Raw genomic sequence first — 19,572 nt, forward strand, 5'->3', positions numbered from 1 at the left:
TAACAATTGATCTCTGACACCAACGGGAAGACGCAGATCGAGTGTTTTTCAGAACAGGGTGCTGAGGAGGATAATATTTACACCTAAGAGGGATGAATTACTATGACACTGGTCAAAGTTGCATAATGAGGACATTCTTAGTTGTACTTTTTGGCAAATATAATTAGACTGATCGAGTAAAGAAGGATTTAGGCTGGGGAAACTTACTCCTCTTAACTTTGACTAATCCCTAATTTCAACTCTTTAATTACTATTTGACATTAATTAGTTTACTGCTGAAAAATTGTTTCAAAACTGATACCCAGAACAATTGGGAAAGCGCCCTAACTTCTCTCTCTCTATTCGTAGCATACTTTATTAATGCCATTCATTCTCTATTATATTCTACTCTACTTATCAGACATCACATCACATTTAATTGTTATTCAGTACCTACCTTCCCAAATGTACTTCACTTCAAGGGAGCAATATTTTTTATTTGCCACCTACAAAAGGACAGATTTTTAGGATACGTTGCACGACTCTTACCACATTACACTTCAACATCAAAACAACAATGCTGTAACAATGAACATTACAAGGCATTTCAAAGTTTACACTTGGCACAATACTAAACATACAACAATTATGCATTACAGACTCTCATTAAAATCACTGAAACATGTTTACATATTTACAGCCTACTACATCTTTGTTAACAAACTTCCTTAATGCCATTCATTCTGCATAATATTCCAATCTGTGTATCCACCATCATTTCCCATTTATTTTGTATTCATTACATATCACTTTCTCTTTCTTAACCTCACATCATCAAATGCAGTGCACTTCAAGTGAGCAATTGTTGTCATTCATCACTAATATAAGGACAGAACTTTAGGATAGGTTGCATAACTCTCACCACACTAAACCTGAGATTCAAAATGCCAGTGCCATAACAATGGGCACTACAAGAAATTTCAAAGTTTTTCTCAAATCCCAGCAGCATATGTACATTGCAGACTACAATTAGAATCACAGAAACATTTACATACTTACTGCCATACAGGTTACCCCACTTCAATGCCTTATGTCATGATTAAAAAGAAGGCAATTTATGCCACCTCCAGGATGAGACGGTTACATTTTGGCAAACAAGGTACTACAAAATTCTTGTGATTAACATACAGATAGTCTCATTTTGTGCTGAATAACACATCAAAACATCAGCAATATTTAATCTCACTGTTGGCTATACACATTTTCACAAGTAGCAGTACAAACCAGCACATAAGTAACACACACATTTCAAAATAAAAAAACAGAAACACAACCTTTTTAAAATACAGTATACAGGGCCAAGTTCCTAACTCTTTACACAAGCAAAACACATTACATCGCTTTATACACATTGTAACATGAAACACCAGTATCAGTAAGTTATTCCAGATACAGGAAATTATTACAGACAATACACTTATACATCATTTTCGTATTACGCCAAATTCAGTCACATATCACCCACCTCAGCTTACAGAGAACATATTTGTACATAAGTCATTTTGACCGTTACAGCAAATTGATTCCCGTATCACCCATCTTCATTTATGAAGAACAAAGTGAACATGAGCGATTGCTTAATATAATGGAGCAGCTCAACTTCATACTCTTCATGGAGCAAGTTGAAACAGCAACATCAAAATGTCTTCTTGGGATATAAGATAACTCTTCACCAGAACGCACAACTGGCAGCTGAAACAATCCGGCGAGAAACAACGGCAGTTTTCAAAATCAAATGCAAACGCTTATTATCGCAAAGGTAACGTGTATCGCGCTCAACGTAGCATAGGCACGGATTAAGGTATACAAATCGCATTACCCATCTGCAGGATCACCGCGACATCTTTCCAAAACAAACTCATCCGCACAAAGTGCCCAACACAATCCAGAAGCGCAATACGTCCTTTCTCAACATGCACTTCGATGCTCTTATATGAGAGTAATTCAAGCCCCCCACAAAACAAGTTCTTCAGAATTTCAATAAATACATTCTAGCACAAATTTCAGAGTACACAAAACTGCAGAAATATAAATATTGTTTCAGTTTATCAATAGCAAATGGCACATTCGTAATTTATGTTCACACATGATCTACCTACACACAACCAACAATTCTGCATCATGCAATTCAAATTAGCACAAATCATGCTACTCACTGCTACTTCAACTGCATGCACTACTACTACACCAATAAACTAAATTCACGCAGAAATGGTCACAGCAAGAAAGACTTCATCAGTTACTCTTAGCCACATAAAACAATCTATGAATTATATTTCTTGATATGCAATCATGAAACTGATGACCTACTCAACACGGTTGTGTCACTTTTTGATTAGAACTTTGCTGCTCTGTGGGTCCTTAAGTAATTACTTCTTCTCATTTAACATTTTCAGTTGTTTCAAATATACATATGGAATTTTATGACATAATGGCCGGTCCCTATCAAAGTGGAAACGATTACAAACGAGGCAGTGATTACGTCATTCAATGTACTGTAATGGCATTTCAACCAGAGACCTATTAAAACCATGAAATTAACGAACAGCCCTCTTCCAGGCCACTGTGTAGTTCAAATACTAATATTCTCTAACCACGCAAGCATCAAATTAAAATATAAATATCGCTTTACAACACCTACTGCAGAATGATGAATGCTAACATCACGTCCATATAGTAAGGACAGTAATAATATAATTGGGCAACACCAAAATAATTCAAGACTATGTTTTATGAATGTGCAACATAAATCAGTTTCCATTAAACAACTAAGAAATACTATTGTCAAAAAAGTAAGTATCCTAAAATTAATGTAATGATGTAGACGATATGTTTAAGATTTATCTCCATATTAAACTTTGCGTGTGTACCTTCAATATTTCATTACTTGCACTGTCAAACACCTAAAATTAAAAACTTTTTAATCATCAGTCACTTCGATGTATTAAATTCCACAAGAAATTTATTATTATTATTATTATTAAGAGTTCTGTCTTACAACAGGTCCATTGCTCTGCCCAAACAGAGCTCTCCAGTTGTCCCTATTCTCGGCTTCTCGCTTTAATTCCTGGAACGTCATCTTCTTTCCTTGTTTAAGGTCGTCGGTTAGCTGTATCAATCGTCTTCCTAGTCCTCTCTTTCCTTCAACCTGGCCTTCGGTGATATCACTCACTAATCCATTCCTTCTCATAATATGTCCCAGCCAGTTAGCTTTTTACCAGATGAAAATTGCAATGGTTTCAATAATCTGTTAAAACTACAAGTTGTAAAAGGTTGAGAAGTACAAGATACGCGCCACGCCTAATGGCTAATTGTCCATGAAAATTGGTGAATTCATTTGACTCCTGCAAGAGGGACAAACGCAGACTTCGCGGTGAACATGTAAGCCTGTTTTGTTTCCTTTCTGTGCCTGTAAGGAATGTGGGCCAACAAGATACCAATAATTGAGGGGATAGAATGAAATCTCAGGATACACGTAGCAGATACATAAACACTACAATGTCACATACCACAATATGTAGCTCAGTCACAAGCTGGACCACCAGTTTCATTCCCTCCAGAAGCGTGACCCATTTGGCCTTTTGCTTCTTACGAAAAGCTTCTTCTCAGGGCAAGTTGGTTAGGGCCTGCAGCTGACCCCTCAACTCCAAGTTGCGCAGGAGTAAAGAATGTCTCATCTTCAACGTCAGACGAACAGGCAATTATGTTCCTCCAAAATGTTTGCAGACTTCATGAATGGTACAACACAACACATAAAACCTCCACATGAGACAAAATCAGGGCTCAATTCTTGCACCCAAGCTGTGACACTCGGCCTTCACTTCTCTTTCACATCACAGATTATATTCTTCAGTCATTCACTGGTCTTCAGTCACCCGTTGTCCACTTGCATTATGCCCTGAACGTTGACTACCTGCCAATGGACAGCTTGGTCAGCCCCGTTACATCCGTGTCATCTGAACCACAGACAACTTGAAGTGCCCAATTGCAACTGCTGCCACCATGCCTCACACCCATAGCAACTCCACGACTGCACGAACCACATCTCGAGACGATGTTTCAAGGTGGGTGGCCCTTCTCTGTGGACACTGTCCCTGGAATTAGGAATATTTATGCAAGAAATTCTTCTTTGTGCATTGTATTATATAAAATATTGGTAAAAGATAGCTTGCCGGTGAAAATTCCAATATTAGAAAGTACAGGCATGACTAAAGGAAAACAAATATAATAATTAATCCAAGTACCTGAGAAGATATTATGAACATTATTAGTGAAAATTATTTCGATTATTTATGGTGTATGTATCAGTTTCATGAAACATACGCAAATACAGCAATAGGTTTAGTAATATTAAAATTCCTTCTTGGTCTTCCTCCGTTATTTTCTCGCGGTGGAAACCAACCCAACACTTCGTTCACACATAGTTTGGACAAGTCTGTAACACATCAGTTATTTTGACTTTATACCACAACAAACAGAGTAGCTAAACTGATACCCTTTCTCTGATCACACGCTTTTGAATTTCATCTCGCATTGGTAGCAGTACTGATCTTAAGAGAAGGCAATTTTAGTTCTAAACATTTGAACTCAGTCATTAATGCAGGAGATGCAACAGGAACACACATCTATGTCCTATGTTTCTCCTTATGATACTAGGAATACACATGAATGTCAGGTGTAACAAAGTTGTTCCTGCATTTATTTTAGGATGGATGTCACCTAAAAACATCTTCAATAACTACACAACCTTCATTGATACACTACATTTTGTATGAAACGGGGATAATACCAGTAATTATTCATGATGCAATGATGCATGAACCTACTCATGAGACGCTGTCGAGACGGGTAGCCGTGTTCTGCCGACACTGTCCCTGAAATTTAAAACAGAGAAAACAATCTGAGAAATTGAAAGCATTGCTATTAAAAACTATTTTAATTACTTATGAAATATTGTTAAATTTCATGAAACATTGAAAAGAAACATGTGCTCATTGATATTAAAATTCTCCACCCATCCACTGACCTTCCAGTCGTCTCCCTGCCACTATCCTGGACCTCTTCTATCCCTCCACCTCTTGATGGTCTTCCTGGTAGCAAACAACCCAGCACTTCCTTCAGACATACATTGGATATGGCTGTAACATATCAATTGGTTTGTCTCCATGAACAGAATTTTTCAGAACTAATTCCTCTCCTCTTATAACGGGCTTTGGGATTTTGTCTTCACTTGAAACTTTGGCTGATCATCAAGAAAGCAATTTTAACTTATTACACTTACTCCTAACTACTTGAACGAGTCCTTCATTCAGGAGACAAGAGAAAAATACTTGTGGCACTAGAAATAAATCATCCTTTACATCAGACCATTGAATGGTGAGTATACCAAACATTTTTGTAAGTTTCAAACTTTTCTTTGTAGCTAAACTGAGTTTATTGATACCCTACATTTGATAAGAATTTCGTATACTAAAAGAATGTCTCCTAAAGTTAAATCACAGGCTTAAGTGATTTCTATACATTACCCACGTACTGTCTCACTTTCTATGCCTTTTGTGGTTGCTATGGCATTTGAGTAGCTGATTTTGAATGACTGCCTCTGGAAGAAAAAAATTAATTCATCACAATATGTCCTTTACACACAGGAACACTACCTAAGGTGGGAACCTGAACTCATGCTTTGAAAAAGGCCCACGGGGAATAAAATGTGAATAGTACTAATTTAGGACCACCTACAAAAATGATCTACCAGGCGATCTCTACTTTCTTCACACATCCTGCTTCAGAATCTCCGGTCACTTCTGATTGGTTGCCTCTTCCCAGCAGACAGGCCCCACAATCGTTCGCAAATACCCATCAACATGGCCTGATGTCGGAATCCCTGAAATACTTTCAAAACAGCCCCAGGCAAAGAATATGTCCTGTGTGCGTCAATACAGCAGCTTTAGTATGAGAGCTTGGAGCACAAAAAATATAAAATGCATAAAAGGATACAAATAACAAGACAACATCAAAATGAAATACACTCAATATAAATAAGGGAACATTTTCGTAGTAAGAATATAATTAATATCAATTTTACTCTCTATCACATTTAATTAACAGGGAATTAAAGAAGCAAGAAATGCAATATGAACATGCAATGAATATACGATATCAAAATATTGGAATATAAACAAACAATACACATAAAAAATAACACAGTTAAATAAGCAATACATACAACAAAATATACAACAAATTTTAATACATATTTATGTACAGAACAGCAGAACACAGAATGCCCTGAAAGCAAATGATAATGGCCCGATGGCATGTTTGCACTGAAACACATGAACACAAGAATTAGATCAGGTTTCTTCGAAGCCTCGTAGTAACAAGTACTGTAACCTCTCTTCTCCAGTATCTCATGGCTCCCTCCAACATCAAGGCTCTCTGCCCCACATTCTGGAACAAAAATTACGCTCATCACAGAAAATCAACTCACTTCGCATTCCACCAGGCATGCTCATTTTCCTGCCACTTCAGACTCGTTGCCTTGTAAACGCCAATAAATGTGGCCGGCCTATGAGGGAACTCCTGAAATCAAGGTTTTAAAACACTCCCAGACAAACATATCTCGTGTGCATCGAGATATTAGCCTTAAGATGAAACTTGTGTTATAATTGGCATGAAATAATACAACAGAATCAGCACACGCATATCAAATTCACAACGAAGGAAGAAAAACATCAAAATGAAGTACACTCAACATATGCATGCAATATAAATAAGCCCAGCATTTGCATGGTAAGAATATAATTAATGTCAACTTCAATTAATTTTACTTTGTATCACAATTAATGGGGAATTAGAGAAGCAAGAAATGCAATGTGAACATACAAAAAAATTAGGATTGAAATAATAAGTGTACAAATAACAGCACAATAAATAAGACGCACAACAAATTTGAATACACATTTAAGTACACAACAGCAGATCACAGAATTCCCAGAAAGCAAATGATAATGGCCCGATGGCAAGTTTGCACTGAAACACATGAACACAAGAATTAGATCAGGTTTCTTCGACGCCTCGTAGTAACAAGTACTGTAACCTCTCTTCTCTAGTATTTCATGGCTCCCTGAAACTTCAAAGCTCCTGCATAACATTCTGAAGCAAAAATTACACTCGTCACAGAAACAGGTCACTTTGCATTCCACCTGGCATGCTCATTTCCCTCTCAATTCAGATTGGTTGCCTCTTCCCAGCAGACGGAAAAACATCAACAGGCAGATGTGGTACAGATTACATATCTGCAATGGACACATGGAAAATTGTATTTTATGAACAATTAACAGGAAGTTTAATCAATTTTATACAATTCAACAGTGAAAAAACACGACAAAAATTCAATATGAACACATACATCATTGCAACAGATAGGACAATTAAGAAAAATTAAATTAAAATAGCATCACATGTAGGCCGTACGTAGTAACTCAGTGGCATAAATGAGATGTGTACAAACACAACCTTCAATAATTATCTGTACTTTAACAGGTATAGAAGAGCACAGCACTTGGGAAAATATAAAGAAAATGTGATGTAAAATGCTATGCAGCGTACACACAACACATGCAAGTGGAATTATCTATAATTAAGAGCATGTTTAAAGGATTCTGTCACATTTCAATAATGTGGGAGTACATAACAAAGAAATGCAATATGAGCATGTATCAATCGACAAATAGGCCAATTCAGAAACATTAAAATAACGTCACATATTCTGCATGCATAAACAACAGAATTGCGTAAAAAATACACAACCAGCCTGAGTATATTTTCAGTTGGAGAAAAGCACAAAAATTAGTAATTAAAGAAAGCAAACAATGGCACATGTGGACTGAAGCATGTAAATAAATGGGCATGGGCTTCAAGTGACCATTAACTGATATTTTGCGCTTCATTTTCTTCTAACCTACCAGCAGCCCCCAGCCAAGATCTCATGAAAATCGTCCGATTTCGCTAAATGACTGACAGATGTCAAAATCATGAAAAGCTCTTTATTGAAGAGCTTTCATTGGTGGCCATGATCATGGCCTCCCTGTAGACCCCTGGGTCGATCTAGAGGATTGACCTCTTTACTTGGGGTACTGCCCTTCGACCTGGGCCTTGTAAGCACCCTGGTCAGAGCCTCCTTAAACTTGGGTAGTGTCATGTACCCCAGTTTTCATATGCCCCTGGTACCATCTTGGCTCTCTCTGGCATTCCAGACACGCAGTCTGTGCCAAATGTTGCCTGTCGACCAGAAGGCCACAAGGCTATAAACTGTTTATCACATTCTTCCATGGGTCTGCTGCAAATGCCAGCTCTCTGTGGTGGTATGCCAGAAATATTGACTCCCTGCTGAGAATGACCAGCTTTAAAATGGAGACTCCATATCACAGAACTTTTCTGGTAGTTTTCTGACAACTGCTGGGCTTCTGCCTCCGGTTGTCTTTTAAACTTTCCCAGGCTGGCTGATACTGAGAGCAGACTAAGGCGGCAGTGCCCTGAAGGGATCCTTTGTGCCATGCAGCCACCCTGGCTTCGGTGGACCAGAGCCCTGTTAGCCGTCCGAGGACGTTACCCCCCTCCGCGACGTGGACGCCAAGGGTTGGATTTTGGAGGGGACTAAAGCATGCAAAAGACCAATATTAATCCTGGTTTCTTTGAAGTCTATAGAAAGCTTAATACTGTTACCGATTTTGTCCAATACTTCATGATTCCTTCCACGTCCATGGCTCCATAATCAGAACACATGCAGGTGGTAAATCAGTTCTACTATAACGCGACAGCAGTCCCCATGAAACCTCTATTTGCGGACTTCTCTAGTGGCCCTCTGCCACGTGTTGGAACGCGTCACGAAAAATGTCCCCAAATATTTCCATCGCGTTAAATCCAAACAACACGAGTCATTATCAGAACTGGCCGTATTTATATTCCTCTGCCAGCTTTTGTGCTCGTCTCTTTTACTGAACCTCTCTTTCGCTCTCCAAAACAGGCCGGAAGCCCCGTTCAATTCCAGTTCCCTCTCGGATTTTGTTCGCGTATATTCTAAAGCAGGATTTAAAAGCAGTGGCGATGAAACATGTCCTAGTCTCAGACTATTCTGAATAGGAAACTCATCGCGCAATTTCTGATTTTTCGGGACATTTTTAACAAGTTTAATCGGTACGGTATACCACATTTCATGAAAATATTTTACAATGCGTTTCCTCAGAACTACGGCCTTTCCTTACGCCAGCTGCCCCATTGGAACCCAATCTCTCGCCTACTTAGACGATTAACTTCGACTACGTCGAAATTCATGCTGACGACCACCGATAATCTTTTCTTGCATAGTTAAACGTCTTATTACTCGATAGTTACAAGTTTATCCGCGTCTTTTGAAAGAGGAACAATTAAATTATGCTATTTACACTACACAGCAATTATTTCTTATTCGAATTATAATTTAGTTGATCGCTCAATGCTTATTTCTACCTCATGTTTGTATTAGTTCTGCCACAATTTGATCAATACCCTTTCATATTTCCGACAATCGCCAACTTAAAACAACTATATTCACTTACTAGTGGCTATTTGCAACGTCACCAACCACATGCAGATTTAATGAAGTGCATTTTATAATTACTCAAAATATTGCGGTAATCTACGTATAGACTGCATTCTTTACTAAACTACTTCTAAATCAGCATGTTTCTACACACCTCTCTAATATGTCTGTTGCTCTAAGACCATTAATTGCATAATTAACTAAACGTTATAAAAATCACAAACAGTATTAAAAAAAGAATGATAAAACAAGATTACACTGATACGTCTTTAGAGTTGAAAATAATTTACTCGAAACTAAGAAATAGAGGTCATAGTAAAGTATAAGCAGCATTTAACAAGAAAACACTACGAAAAAGCGAAACATTTCCTTACTTACAGAAACTGCGTTGCCTGCACCGGAGCCAAGAGCAGAATGAAGAACCAGGCCTCTAAAAAAATGACGGTAAACCGGTCTAACAAGAACGGGGTTGAAAGTCGTTGTTGTTCATGACGGGGGCGGAAGGAAAAAGGGGGTAGCATAACAGAAAGAATGACAATGCACAGGGTGCATGTAAAGTCTCGCCACCCCAAATACATTTTCCTGTATCATCAACGATGTTTAACTTCGCCCTCGAAGCCGAGAAACAATAATCCGCGTCGTATTCTCAAGGTATTACAACGTTTCGACAGATAATGCAGTCGTCAGCTTCGGGATGGATGTATTTGGGGGGGAGGGGCTGTGTCTTTTCTGGCGTTATAAGAATAGCAGTGCTGTTTTATAAACAAGAACCAGATGCCTTCCTCACAGACGTTGATAGATGATGACCTCTTATCATCATAACCCAGAAGACCGCGTAAATGGAAGATCATGCCTGACTTCCAAGAGGGGGCCCATACCGATAAAATGGCAAATTATTAAGATGGCTCTTTTGGGATGTTATACCTGCCGCCATGAGAACCTGAAAGCTCACCAGTGGCATTATGTTTTACCCTGGGATTGAAGGAATTTGTATGCAGCCTGTAGAACACGAGCGAGCACAGCGGCTGGTAAACAGAGGTCATACGGCATATACACGCTTCGACACAGCTGGGGAAAATGGGGACTTGTTTTCTATCTTTGTTTTTCGTCAACGACTTATGTGGCCGGAATCGAAAGGGGCTACATTTTTTTATATAAATTTCACAAATTGTGTGACCACAGAAAACAAGAATCATAATTATCATCTGCAGACTAAGCTAAAGAACATCTTCTTGGGTAATCAGCAGCGTCAAATGCCTACATGAAGAGACCAACGTTTCTGGAACCATCTCTGCCCCCATCATGTCACATTAGAACTCTAATGATGGGGTAAGAGATAGTTCTAGAAACGTTGGACATTTTGTGACCACAAACTGGACACAACCCACACCATCCCAAAGCCACACAACACATATCAAAATAGACGCCACAAACATTACACTCACTCCCTAACAGTAACGAATTCAGACATCAGAACTCACCCCAGCCAACAGCACTCACCGCACCTTAAAGTACTCACCTTACATTAAAGAAATCCTGAGAAAAAAATTATGCTTGCAATAATAATAAACCCTCAAGTCAACGATCCAGACTGCAATGACAAGTCCAGAATGGATCAAACAACCCAAAGAACATTCAAAACAAATCTAACCCCAGAAGACATGAGACTCCTAACACACATGCAATAATACCAATGGAATTTAAACCCCTCAACTATAAGACAAACCCCTGAAGAAAACAAACTGCTGGCACAAACAATCCCCCTCAAAACCAATAACATCTCTCACATGACCCCACAGCCTTGGGGAAAAATTAGAACCTATAAATAAATAAGCCCAGTCCTGAAAATCAAGACACCTAAAATTCTGAAAACACTTAATAACAGAGAAAGGGAACAAGAACCTAACAAGAGCCTAGCATGATAACCCTAAGATGTCTTCCGGTAACCCAGAATGCTTTAAAAAGCCCAAGTCCTCTGAAGTGATTCAAGACCCTTACAAGTTTGAAAATTCTTAGACCCTGTAACTCCAGATGTAACTTGAAAACAAAACAACACCAAGAATTTCGAAGAGAACACCAGGAAACTATGCACACCTCTGAGGTCTCAAAAAAACTTTAACTTGAGAAGGATTGAGAGTCTTCAAAACACAATAAAAAACAAATTACCAACACCACATAATATACCCAAAATCCCACTAATAACCCAACAGCTCTTTAAGTAACCAAACACACTAAACAGAAAAAAGTGAAAAAACTACTATTACAAATTACAAAAGTTTTAATAAAGATCACTACCACTACAAAAGAGAAACTAAGAAAAACCCACCACATGCAGAAACCAACCCTTCTCAAGGCAATAACCACACTGAAGTTAAATAAGTATTTCATGGGATATAAACCCAATTAAAGCTTAAAGCACTTCAGAGGAAACTCTATTAATCTGGAATCACACCATACCTCTCAAAAACAAATAAAGCCCAGAAGACAACCCACCCCTCCAATGGTATTCACCTTACTTGTATTCCAAACTCTCCACCATCTCCCTAAAATCTCAAAATGAAACCTACAAGGAATCCCAGACCCTCATACACCAATCAAAAACCTAGTCCTATAAAAGGTCTAGACCCCAGTTCTTTGTTAAGGCACAATCTCACATTAAAATACTTAAAACTTAATAACCTCAATTCACATGAATTTTAATTGCACAGCACTACATGGGCCTAAAGAGTTTTACTTACGTTCCATTAAACACAGAATATTAGCACTTGACTATCTATTTTTTTTGGAAAAAAATTAGTTTAACAAAAATATTATATCACAAATAATATAAGACTGGGTCTACAAGCAAGTATGAAATAGTCACGTGGAAATCAATATGACGGGCTGTTTATCGAAGATACGAGTTGAATATTAAAAATATATTGCCATACAAGTGCACCACCTCTCTCAACCCAGTTAATGAACATAATGCCATTCATTCTGTGGTATATTCTACTCTGTGTAACCCAAAGTTCTCATTTATTTTTTATTCATTGTATAATACTCTCTTTTCTACCCTTGCATACCTACCATCGCAAATGCACTGCACTTCAAGGGTGCAATATTTATCATTCATCACTGAAAACAGGGCAGATATTTATTACAGGTTGCATTACTCTTACAATAAATTAAATACTTCCAACTTTCAATTTCCAGGCTTGTATCCGGGAGCTAAGATATGCGAGGAATACGGGCCAGAAAATTTTCGCGGGCCCATTAGTTATTGCCTTCGCCACCAGATGGCGCAGCAGTCCCCCTCTAGGGGCAAAAATATGAAGTAATGCATTCGTATTGTGCAAAGGCATAAATTGAGGTTAAGTAATAACTCTTACCGAAGTATTTGTTCCATTTTCTGTACCTTTCTCTTAAATTTAAATTCAGTGCTATTTTGAAAAACCTACAAAATAAATATTATGATAATAAAGATTTGAGAAGGCATAACTTTTATTTTTAACATTTTGCAATATGATGAATATGTAGCCAGATACTGTAAATTTTTTCTGACTGCAGTACGATGCCATGCAGGTTTTCGTGAATATGCCAGCGTACCTTTAGGCTGATAGAAAGGTGGAATTATATTACTAGCCAACAGACTGTCAGCCTCTGGTGAAGGCTTGCACTATGAAGTTTGTGTAATTGTTAAGTACAGACAGCTTGGCAACAACATATCTGTATGTGTTATAAATAAAGATAAAAACCAGTTACGTATAAATTATTGCAAAGAATGCATTTGGAAAATAAAGAGTGAAATTGAAGTTTCTGGAGTAATTTAAAAATAAAATGCAGAGAACACTTTAATCTAAATAAGTTAAATGAAAAGGTTATATGCAACTAGTTATCTGTGTTACTGATTTTCTGGAACTGCACCATAGTCGCCAAACCCTTCATTACTTAATTTCCCATCTTATACAATATTATACTATACAGCAACTGAGACTACCGACGTTGAAAATAACTTTAAATGGACTTGTATATATCTAAACTGATAAATTTTTCGTAGTGAAGTTCAAATCTTTAGTTTGTCTGCTTTACAGCCTTCGTATTTGTGAATTTATTACCAACAGAAACGATTCCTTTCCATATACATCTTGAAATATTATTCTATGCTGGTGGACTGTTTAACCAAATGAAAACATAACCTGTGAATGTAGGACTGAGATTCTCATGGTGGTGAGTATGAAGATCACACTGATGATGGCAGCAGCAAACACCTCTGAAACGTCGATAACCTTCTACAAATCTACACGGTGCAACAACCTATAGGTCTTACTCGAGTCCTTAAAACGCGTAGTCTCAAAATTGTTTGCACTGAACAGCTTCAGAGTGGACTAGATCTTTGCACATGATCACATAACACCTTCAAGAAGAGCACTTTTTGCAAACACACCTTTGTTTGTAGATCAATTTTAATCATAATTGGATTAAACAGTGATAAACTAGAGAGAGGATAATAGGGATCAAGAAAAAATTGGGAAACATTTTTGTTCAAAATTAAAGAACACTCCCAGAAATATTCTGTAATGAAAGAAAGTACAGTAATTACATAATACAAGACATACCCACTTCTTCTTCTTCTACAGCTCTCCTATCCGTATTCAGTCCATGGCCTCCTCAATTCTCCTCTTCCATTCGGTCCTCTGTTAGGTCCGTCTGTCCGAGGCTTTGAAACATCTTCCTTTTTACGGTGCAAGGTTGTTAGCCTTGTGACTAAAATAATTTTAAACAAAGTGTTGACATATATTGTTATTTGTATTAATACTGCATACCGTTTTTTTTAACAGTGTACTGAATACTTCTGGCCATATACCATTTCATGTGTTATTGCAAATAAACAATTTTGCCATCTTAACTTTCACGTTCATTTTCGAGTTCTACAGCAATGTGAACATAAAACCTAAATTAGATCCGCTTCTTAATTAGTTCTCATGTGAAGGTACAAGTTATATTCACCAAATTCAGAAGTACTGGTAAGAAGATTATATGTAACCAGTCCATTATTCACGGTGAAAGTCTCTCATATACCCAGCCATTGTCACCCTGATGTAGCAGGACTCCGTCAGGCTCATCCTCATTCTTCTGCCTCCTGAACCGAATCCTGTCATGCAGACGGTCAGTCTGCCCCTGCCAGAACTCTATTACTTCAGGTACAACAAGGAACCCTCCCCTGTAAGAGAACGCCCACACTTCACTCTCATTAAGCCTTGCTTTCAATCAAACATTTTTACACAGGGATGAAGTGACAGGAGGTGGGATAAAACTGCGTCATGAGGAGCGTCAAAATTCGTACTCTTCAATAAACATTAGGGTGACCAAATCACAGGTTGTGGTGGGAAAGACGAGAAATGCATAAAAATTGTTGGTTGAAAACTTGAAGGAAAGAGCTTGAAAGACCTGTATAGGACATTGACATGGACGTTAAAGAAATGATAGAAGACTGAGATCTAGATTCATTTGGTTCAGGACAGGGACCAGTAATGAACTCTTCTCAACACAGAAATAAATCCAATAGTACCACAAACAGCATGGAATTTCTTAATTAGATACGTGACTACTTCGTTCAAGATGAAATCTACTCCAAAGTGTTAGTCGCTAATACTCCAAATCATGCCTTAATATTCAAGCAAGAGAATACAGAAAACATGACAAATATAATGTTCATTTACGTAATAACTAACAGTAGGAATAAAAACCACATGAAATTAAATATCGCATTTACCAGTGTTCAGGACGAGGAACCTGTTCTGAGCCATCGCCATATTCCTCTGACAGCTCTGCATTTCTCTTCGTAAGGACATCCCTACTGGCAATGGGCTTGCTCTGTTCACTCACGACGGCACCAATCTGGCTTGGTATGGATCTAGAGTGAAAGTACTCATCTGACTCAGCCGCTGATACTTTCTCTACGTGACCTTCCACTCGAACCTTGGATCAAGACAAAGTGGGTAACAGTGAAGAAAAACCTAATTAAAATAATTTTAAAAGTCACACAGAAAATACTTTGTGCTGATTAGATCATTTCTAAGCATCTGCCTAAGTCTGAGGCCCTGTGCTAAACATCATGTTCGTTTCTTATGGTCAGAAGATGTTTGGTCCAACACAGTTCCGGTGTAATGAATCAGCCACTCTCACAACCTTTCACAGAACAGCTAGTAATTCATGCTGAACTTCGTGCATTTTAATAAAATGTGCACGCAGTCAATTTCTGCGTGAAATTAAAGTTGGATACACGCACACACATACTTCCTATATTACGAGAGAAATACAGTGTGTCCACAAAGTCCCTTCGGGGTTTTGAAAAATTGTGGCGCGCAAACAAATTGAGCTAGCCACATGCGGTTTGCGGCAGATTACAGTGAAACTCTGGAAGTTTTTCACTGACATCAGTAGACCTCGATGTGGGCTCCCTTGGTAGCACGGAGAACGTCCAGACAATATTCGAGCTCTTGCCATGTTCTGTGGAGCATGTCCGCTGGAATAGCCGAGATCGCATTCTTGATACGGGTCTTTGGGTAATCAAGTCTGTTAACTGGTGTTCGGAACACATTGCTCTTGATATGACCCTCAGGAAGAAATTCAGTGGTGTTACGTCTGGTGAACGTGGAGGCCAAGGCATTGGACCGTCTCTGCCGATCCATCTTCCTGGAAATGTCCTGTCTAGGTATGCGCATACCTGCAGACCCCAATGAGGTGGAGCACCATCTTCCAGAGTTTCACTGTAATCTGCCGCAAACCGCATGTGGCTAGCTCAATTTGTTTGCACGCCACAATTTTTCAAAACCCCGAAGGGTCTTTCTGGACACACTGTATGTGGGAATTGTTTCCGACCATCTAGTAAAAGCAGCATATTTTGATATACTTACAGCCTTCTTTAGTGCTTCCCAATAGAAATTTAAAGCAGCATGAGGATTCTCAGCCTGAAAACACGATAAAAAATTTAATCACTTTATTGAAACATTATGAACTATTGTGTGTCTCCCTTTTGCTGAATCTTCATTGATTCTTACCACATTTGCCATCTGAAGAATCATTTGTGTATTCAGATTCATTAGGTGTTCCATAATTTATATAAATGGCAAGAATTAAAAACCCTGTCTCCAGAAGGGAATCAATTCCCGGTCAACTAGCATATAGCCAGTCATGTTACTGACCAACCAAGACCTCAATGATCCACCGCCTATGCTATATTCTGACTCCGATGTCGATTTTAATTCCATGACCAGTCATTACATATACTTACAAGTTCTTGACTCTTTCTGCTGTTGTAATTTGTGAAGAATCTAAAGCCCTCTGTTCCATATCCTTTCAGAAGCACTTGCCGAGCTGAAGGAATGCCGTTTCTGAAAGCAATGCCACCTCATTTTACTGATGCAGTTGTAACAGTATCATAAACTAGATCATGTGACTGAGTGAAGGGGGCAAGTGGGCTAACTAGTGGTATGTCTTGTTAATTAGAAGTTATTGTCCCCCTGACTCATCTGCAGGACCGAGACCATATAGACATATGTTTACGATATTTTACAGATAAAAATTCATCTGCACATACAACCTAAGAATGGCTGAATGGACTTGCAAGGAATTTGATGCTAGGTATTTTACTAAAATTTGTCAATATAATTCAATTTTAATTAAGATCTGACAGCAATTACAGGCACTTTGTGTGAAGTCTTACATGTTTTTCCCACATGGGAAATTTCCTTGTCATTCACAAAGCTCAAAGGGAAATGCATCAAAACTGTTATGCTGTATGTACATATTCTAATGTGTTTCCAGTTAATTATTTCTGGATTACAGACAGCCCCAAAGAACTCACATTTAGACTTAGTTGGCTATGGCCCATTTTTTTGTTCTGCCTACAATATGAAAATGAAAAATAAACATTTGCATGCCCTCACCTTTGACAAAATATGCTTACTTTGTTGCAGTAGCTAAACACACTGCATTGGCTTCTAGTATTGAAGGATGATTACATGCCTCTTCAAACCATTCTTTAAACTGACCAAATGGTTCTTTTCCTTTTAAATCTTTCTCTGTAAATATTTCTGATTTCCCCTTGTATTCCTTCCTCATGCCTGAAAAGAAACACTCGTAATTAAGCAATATTCATTTCACAGAACTATAAAAAAATCTACCTTTTATAAATATCAGTGAAAATAATCTCTCCTGCCATCTCTCAACACTATTTGTGGCATTTTTACATAAAAAAGATAATATGGGCATGGTTTTAGTTAAAAAACAAAATGAAAAAGAATAGGGTTCTAGTGGAGTACTGTAAGAGTTTAACTGACAAATATGACCACGTCAAATTTTAAAAGAACCACCGCAACACTGTTTCATGAGTCTACCTAACCTATACTTACCTCCTATGTCAACATAGAAAGGGGCATTCGCTCCGTACATTTTCACGCAATTTAATTTCAAACGCTGTCGTCTTCCTGTCTCTAAAACCAACATATAACTGATATTAAAACGTTTTACAGACAGTATATATAGGTGCAGAAAATAGAAGTTTTATTTTATTCAAGCACAACTTGCACTTATCGTATCTAGATTGCAATTCATGCACACTAAATAAATGTTCCACGTGACACTGAAGGATTAATTGAAATCCTCAAGCAAACACAAAATTGTTTACAAAACTATAGCAAACGTGATAGCAAACTAATCCAGAACCAACATAACCTGTAATGCTATTACGTATTGCTTCTTTCGTAAATTGTCAAAACTATTAAATTTGGTAATTTAGAATGCTCTCATGTCTGTCAGTTAAAATGAGAGAAAAAATTAGGTAGATTAACACAGTATGCAACATTTTTCACTCACAAACCACTGGACTACAAACGTCTCTCAAGCGATGATGTAGGTTATGCATAACAGCAGCATAGTTCAAGTAACCTTGTCTTTTTTTACCCCTTTTTATTGGACTTCTTAAAAACAATTTTACTTCCTTATTTTTTTTTATCCATGTTTCATTAACATCCTTAAATACTTGTTTAAAGTAGATCTATATAAAATTATTGATATTACTAGTTACAGTGATAGCATTACTGACACCTGAGAAAACATTGATCATTCTGTATTTTGACATAGTTCATCATGTTAGCTGGTTCTCTCACCTGTCTGGTCCAAGAGATCACACAGGATCATAAATGTTTTCATTCAATTACATCTTCCACTAAAAACTAAAAATGTGTTGTATTAAACAAGCATCTGTATGTATGTTCACCCGGGAAATACCAGACACATCTTAAACCGATACATTTTTAAAGAATTTTAATTTCAGTGAAATGTCTACAATTTGCTAATATGCTGAAGTAAAATTATTCAGATTCAAGTAGACTTCAAAACAAAACTTCTCTCCAGAAACACAATACTCTTGTAGGTTAGAAAATTTCACAAGCCACATCTCCAAAAGGATCCAGAAGCATACTTATGTTTGAAAATATAACATCTTCTTGAAGCTGTTCAGCATATTTTTTCTATTTGACAAAAACTGTGACAGGCACTGAACATTCCTTTCGACTTTACTAGAGGATAACTTACATATTTTTTCTCGTACAATTTGAGTGGTTTAAGAAATTGATGATGGCAAGAAGACTGGAAGTTCTATGACAGTGAAAATGTCAACTGCTGTTTTCTATATGACACCACGGAGTTTTGTAGGTAGTTGAAAGTCAGGCTGGTAGACCCACAGTATGATGGTTTAATTAACTTTTCCCATATGTCAACAATGTATAGTTGCAGTGTCTTGCAATACAGTCACTGAGCCCTAGTTTTTCTACTGATAATGGCACAACTGTTACAATAACATCGGAGTAATATCAAGAAATAAACAACTTTCATGATATAACCTCATTCCCAGAAAATGGTGCAACTGCCCTTAGTGCTCAAACATCAGTCACACCTGAAGGGCTTGT

General features: G+C 37.7%; 1 protein-coding gene and 1 long non-coding RNA gene across 11 annotated transcripts; both read right to left on the minus strand.

Annotated features, from left to right (window-relative positions):
• Positions 1 to 455: 455 nt before the first annotated feature.
• LOC147872489 (uncharacterized) lies at positions 456 to 8,692 on the minus strand. Of its 5 annotated transcripts, none has more exons than XR_015537216.1 (5): positions 5,839 to 8,692; positions 5,565 to 5,638; positions 5,066 to 5,177; positions 4,829 to 4,913; positions 456 to 4,133 (listed from the first exon to the last, which is right to left on the minus strand). It is a non-coding gene; the product is annotated as an uncharacterized LOC147872489 (long non-coding RNA). The 5 variants fall into 5 exon arrangements; XR_015537214.1 differs by having other exon boundaries at positions 5,776 to 8,692; XR_015537215.1 differs by having other exon boundaries at positions 5,573 to 5,638; positions 5,839 to 8,690.
• A 5,468-nt stretch (positions 8,693 to 14,160) lies between these two features.
• Positions 14,161 to 19,159, minus strand: LOC110840086 (pyridoxine/pyridoxamine 5'-phosphate oxidase-like). Of its 6 annotated transcripts, XM_087356507.1 has the most exons (8): positions 18,772 to 19,157; positions 18,016 to 18,096; positions 17,571 to 17,727; positions 16,896 to 16,995; positions 16,519 to 16,572; positions 15,375 to 15,580; positions 14,609 to 14,822; positions 14,161 to 14,365 (listed from the first exon to the last, which is right to left on the minus strand). In XM_087356507.1, exons 1-7 carry the CDS (start codon positions 18,812 to 18,814, stop codon positions 14,657 to 14,659), a joined length of 807 nt encoding a protein of 268 aa, XP_087212633.1. In that variant the 5' UTR covers positions 18,815 to 19,157; the 3' UTR covers positions 14,161 to 14,365; positions 14,609 to 14,656. The 6 variants fall into 6 exon arrangements, with proteins under 6 accessions (XP_087212633.1, XP_087212637.1, XP_087212632.1 ...); XM_087356511.1 differs by having other exon boundaries at positions 14,161 to 14,841; positions 18,772 to 19,159; XM_087356506.1 differs by having other exon boundaries at positions 14,161 to 14,822.
• Positions 19,160 to 19,572: the final 413 nt, after the last annotated feature.

This window comes from Zootermopsis nevadensis, unplaced genomic scaffold (assembly GCF_977971745.1).
Source record: "Zootermopsis nevadensis isolate Lab colony 2312 unplaced genomic scaffold, Znev_1.0 Znev_ptg000027l, whole genome shotgun sequence".
NCBI lineage: Eukaryota > Metazoa > Arthropoda > Insecta > Blattodea > Termopsidae > Zootermopsis > Zootermopsis nevadensis.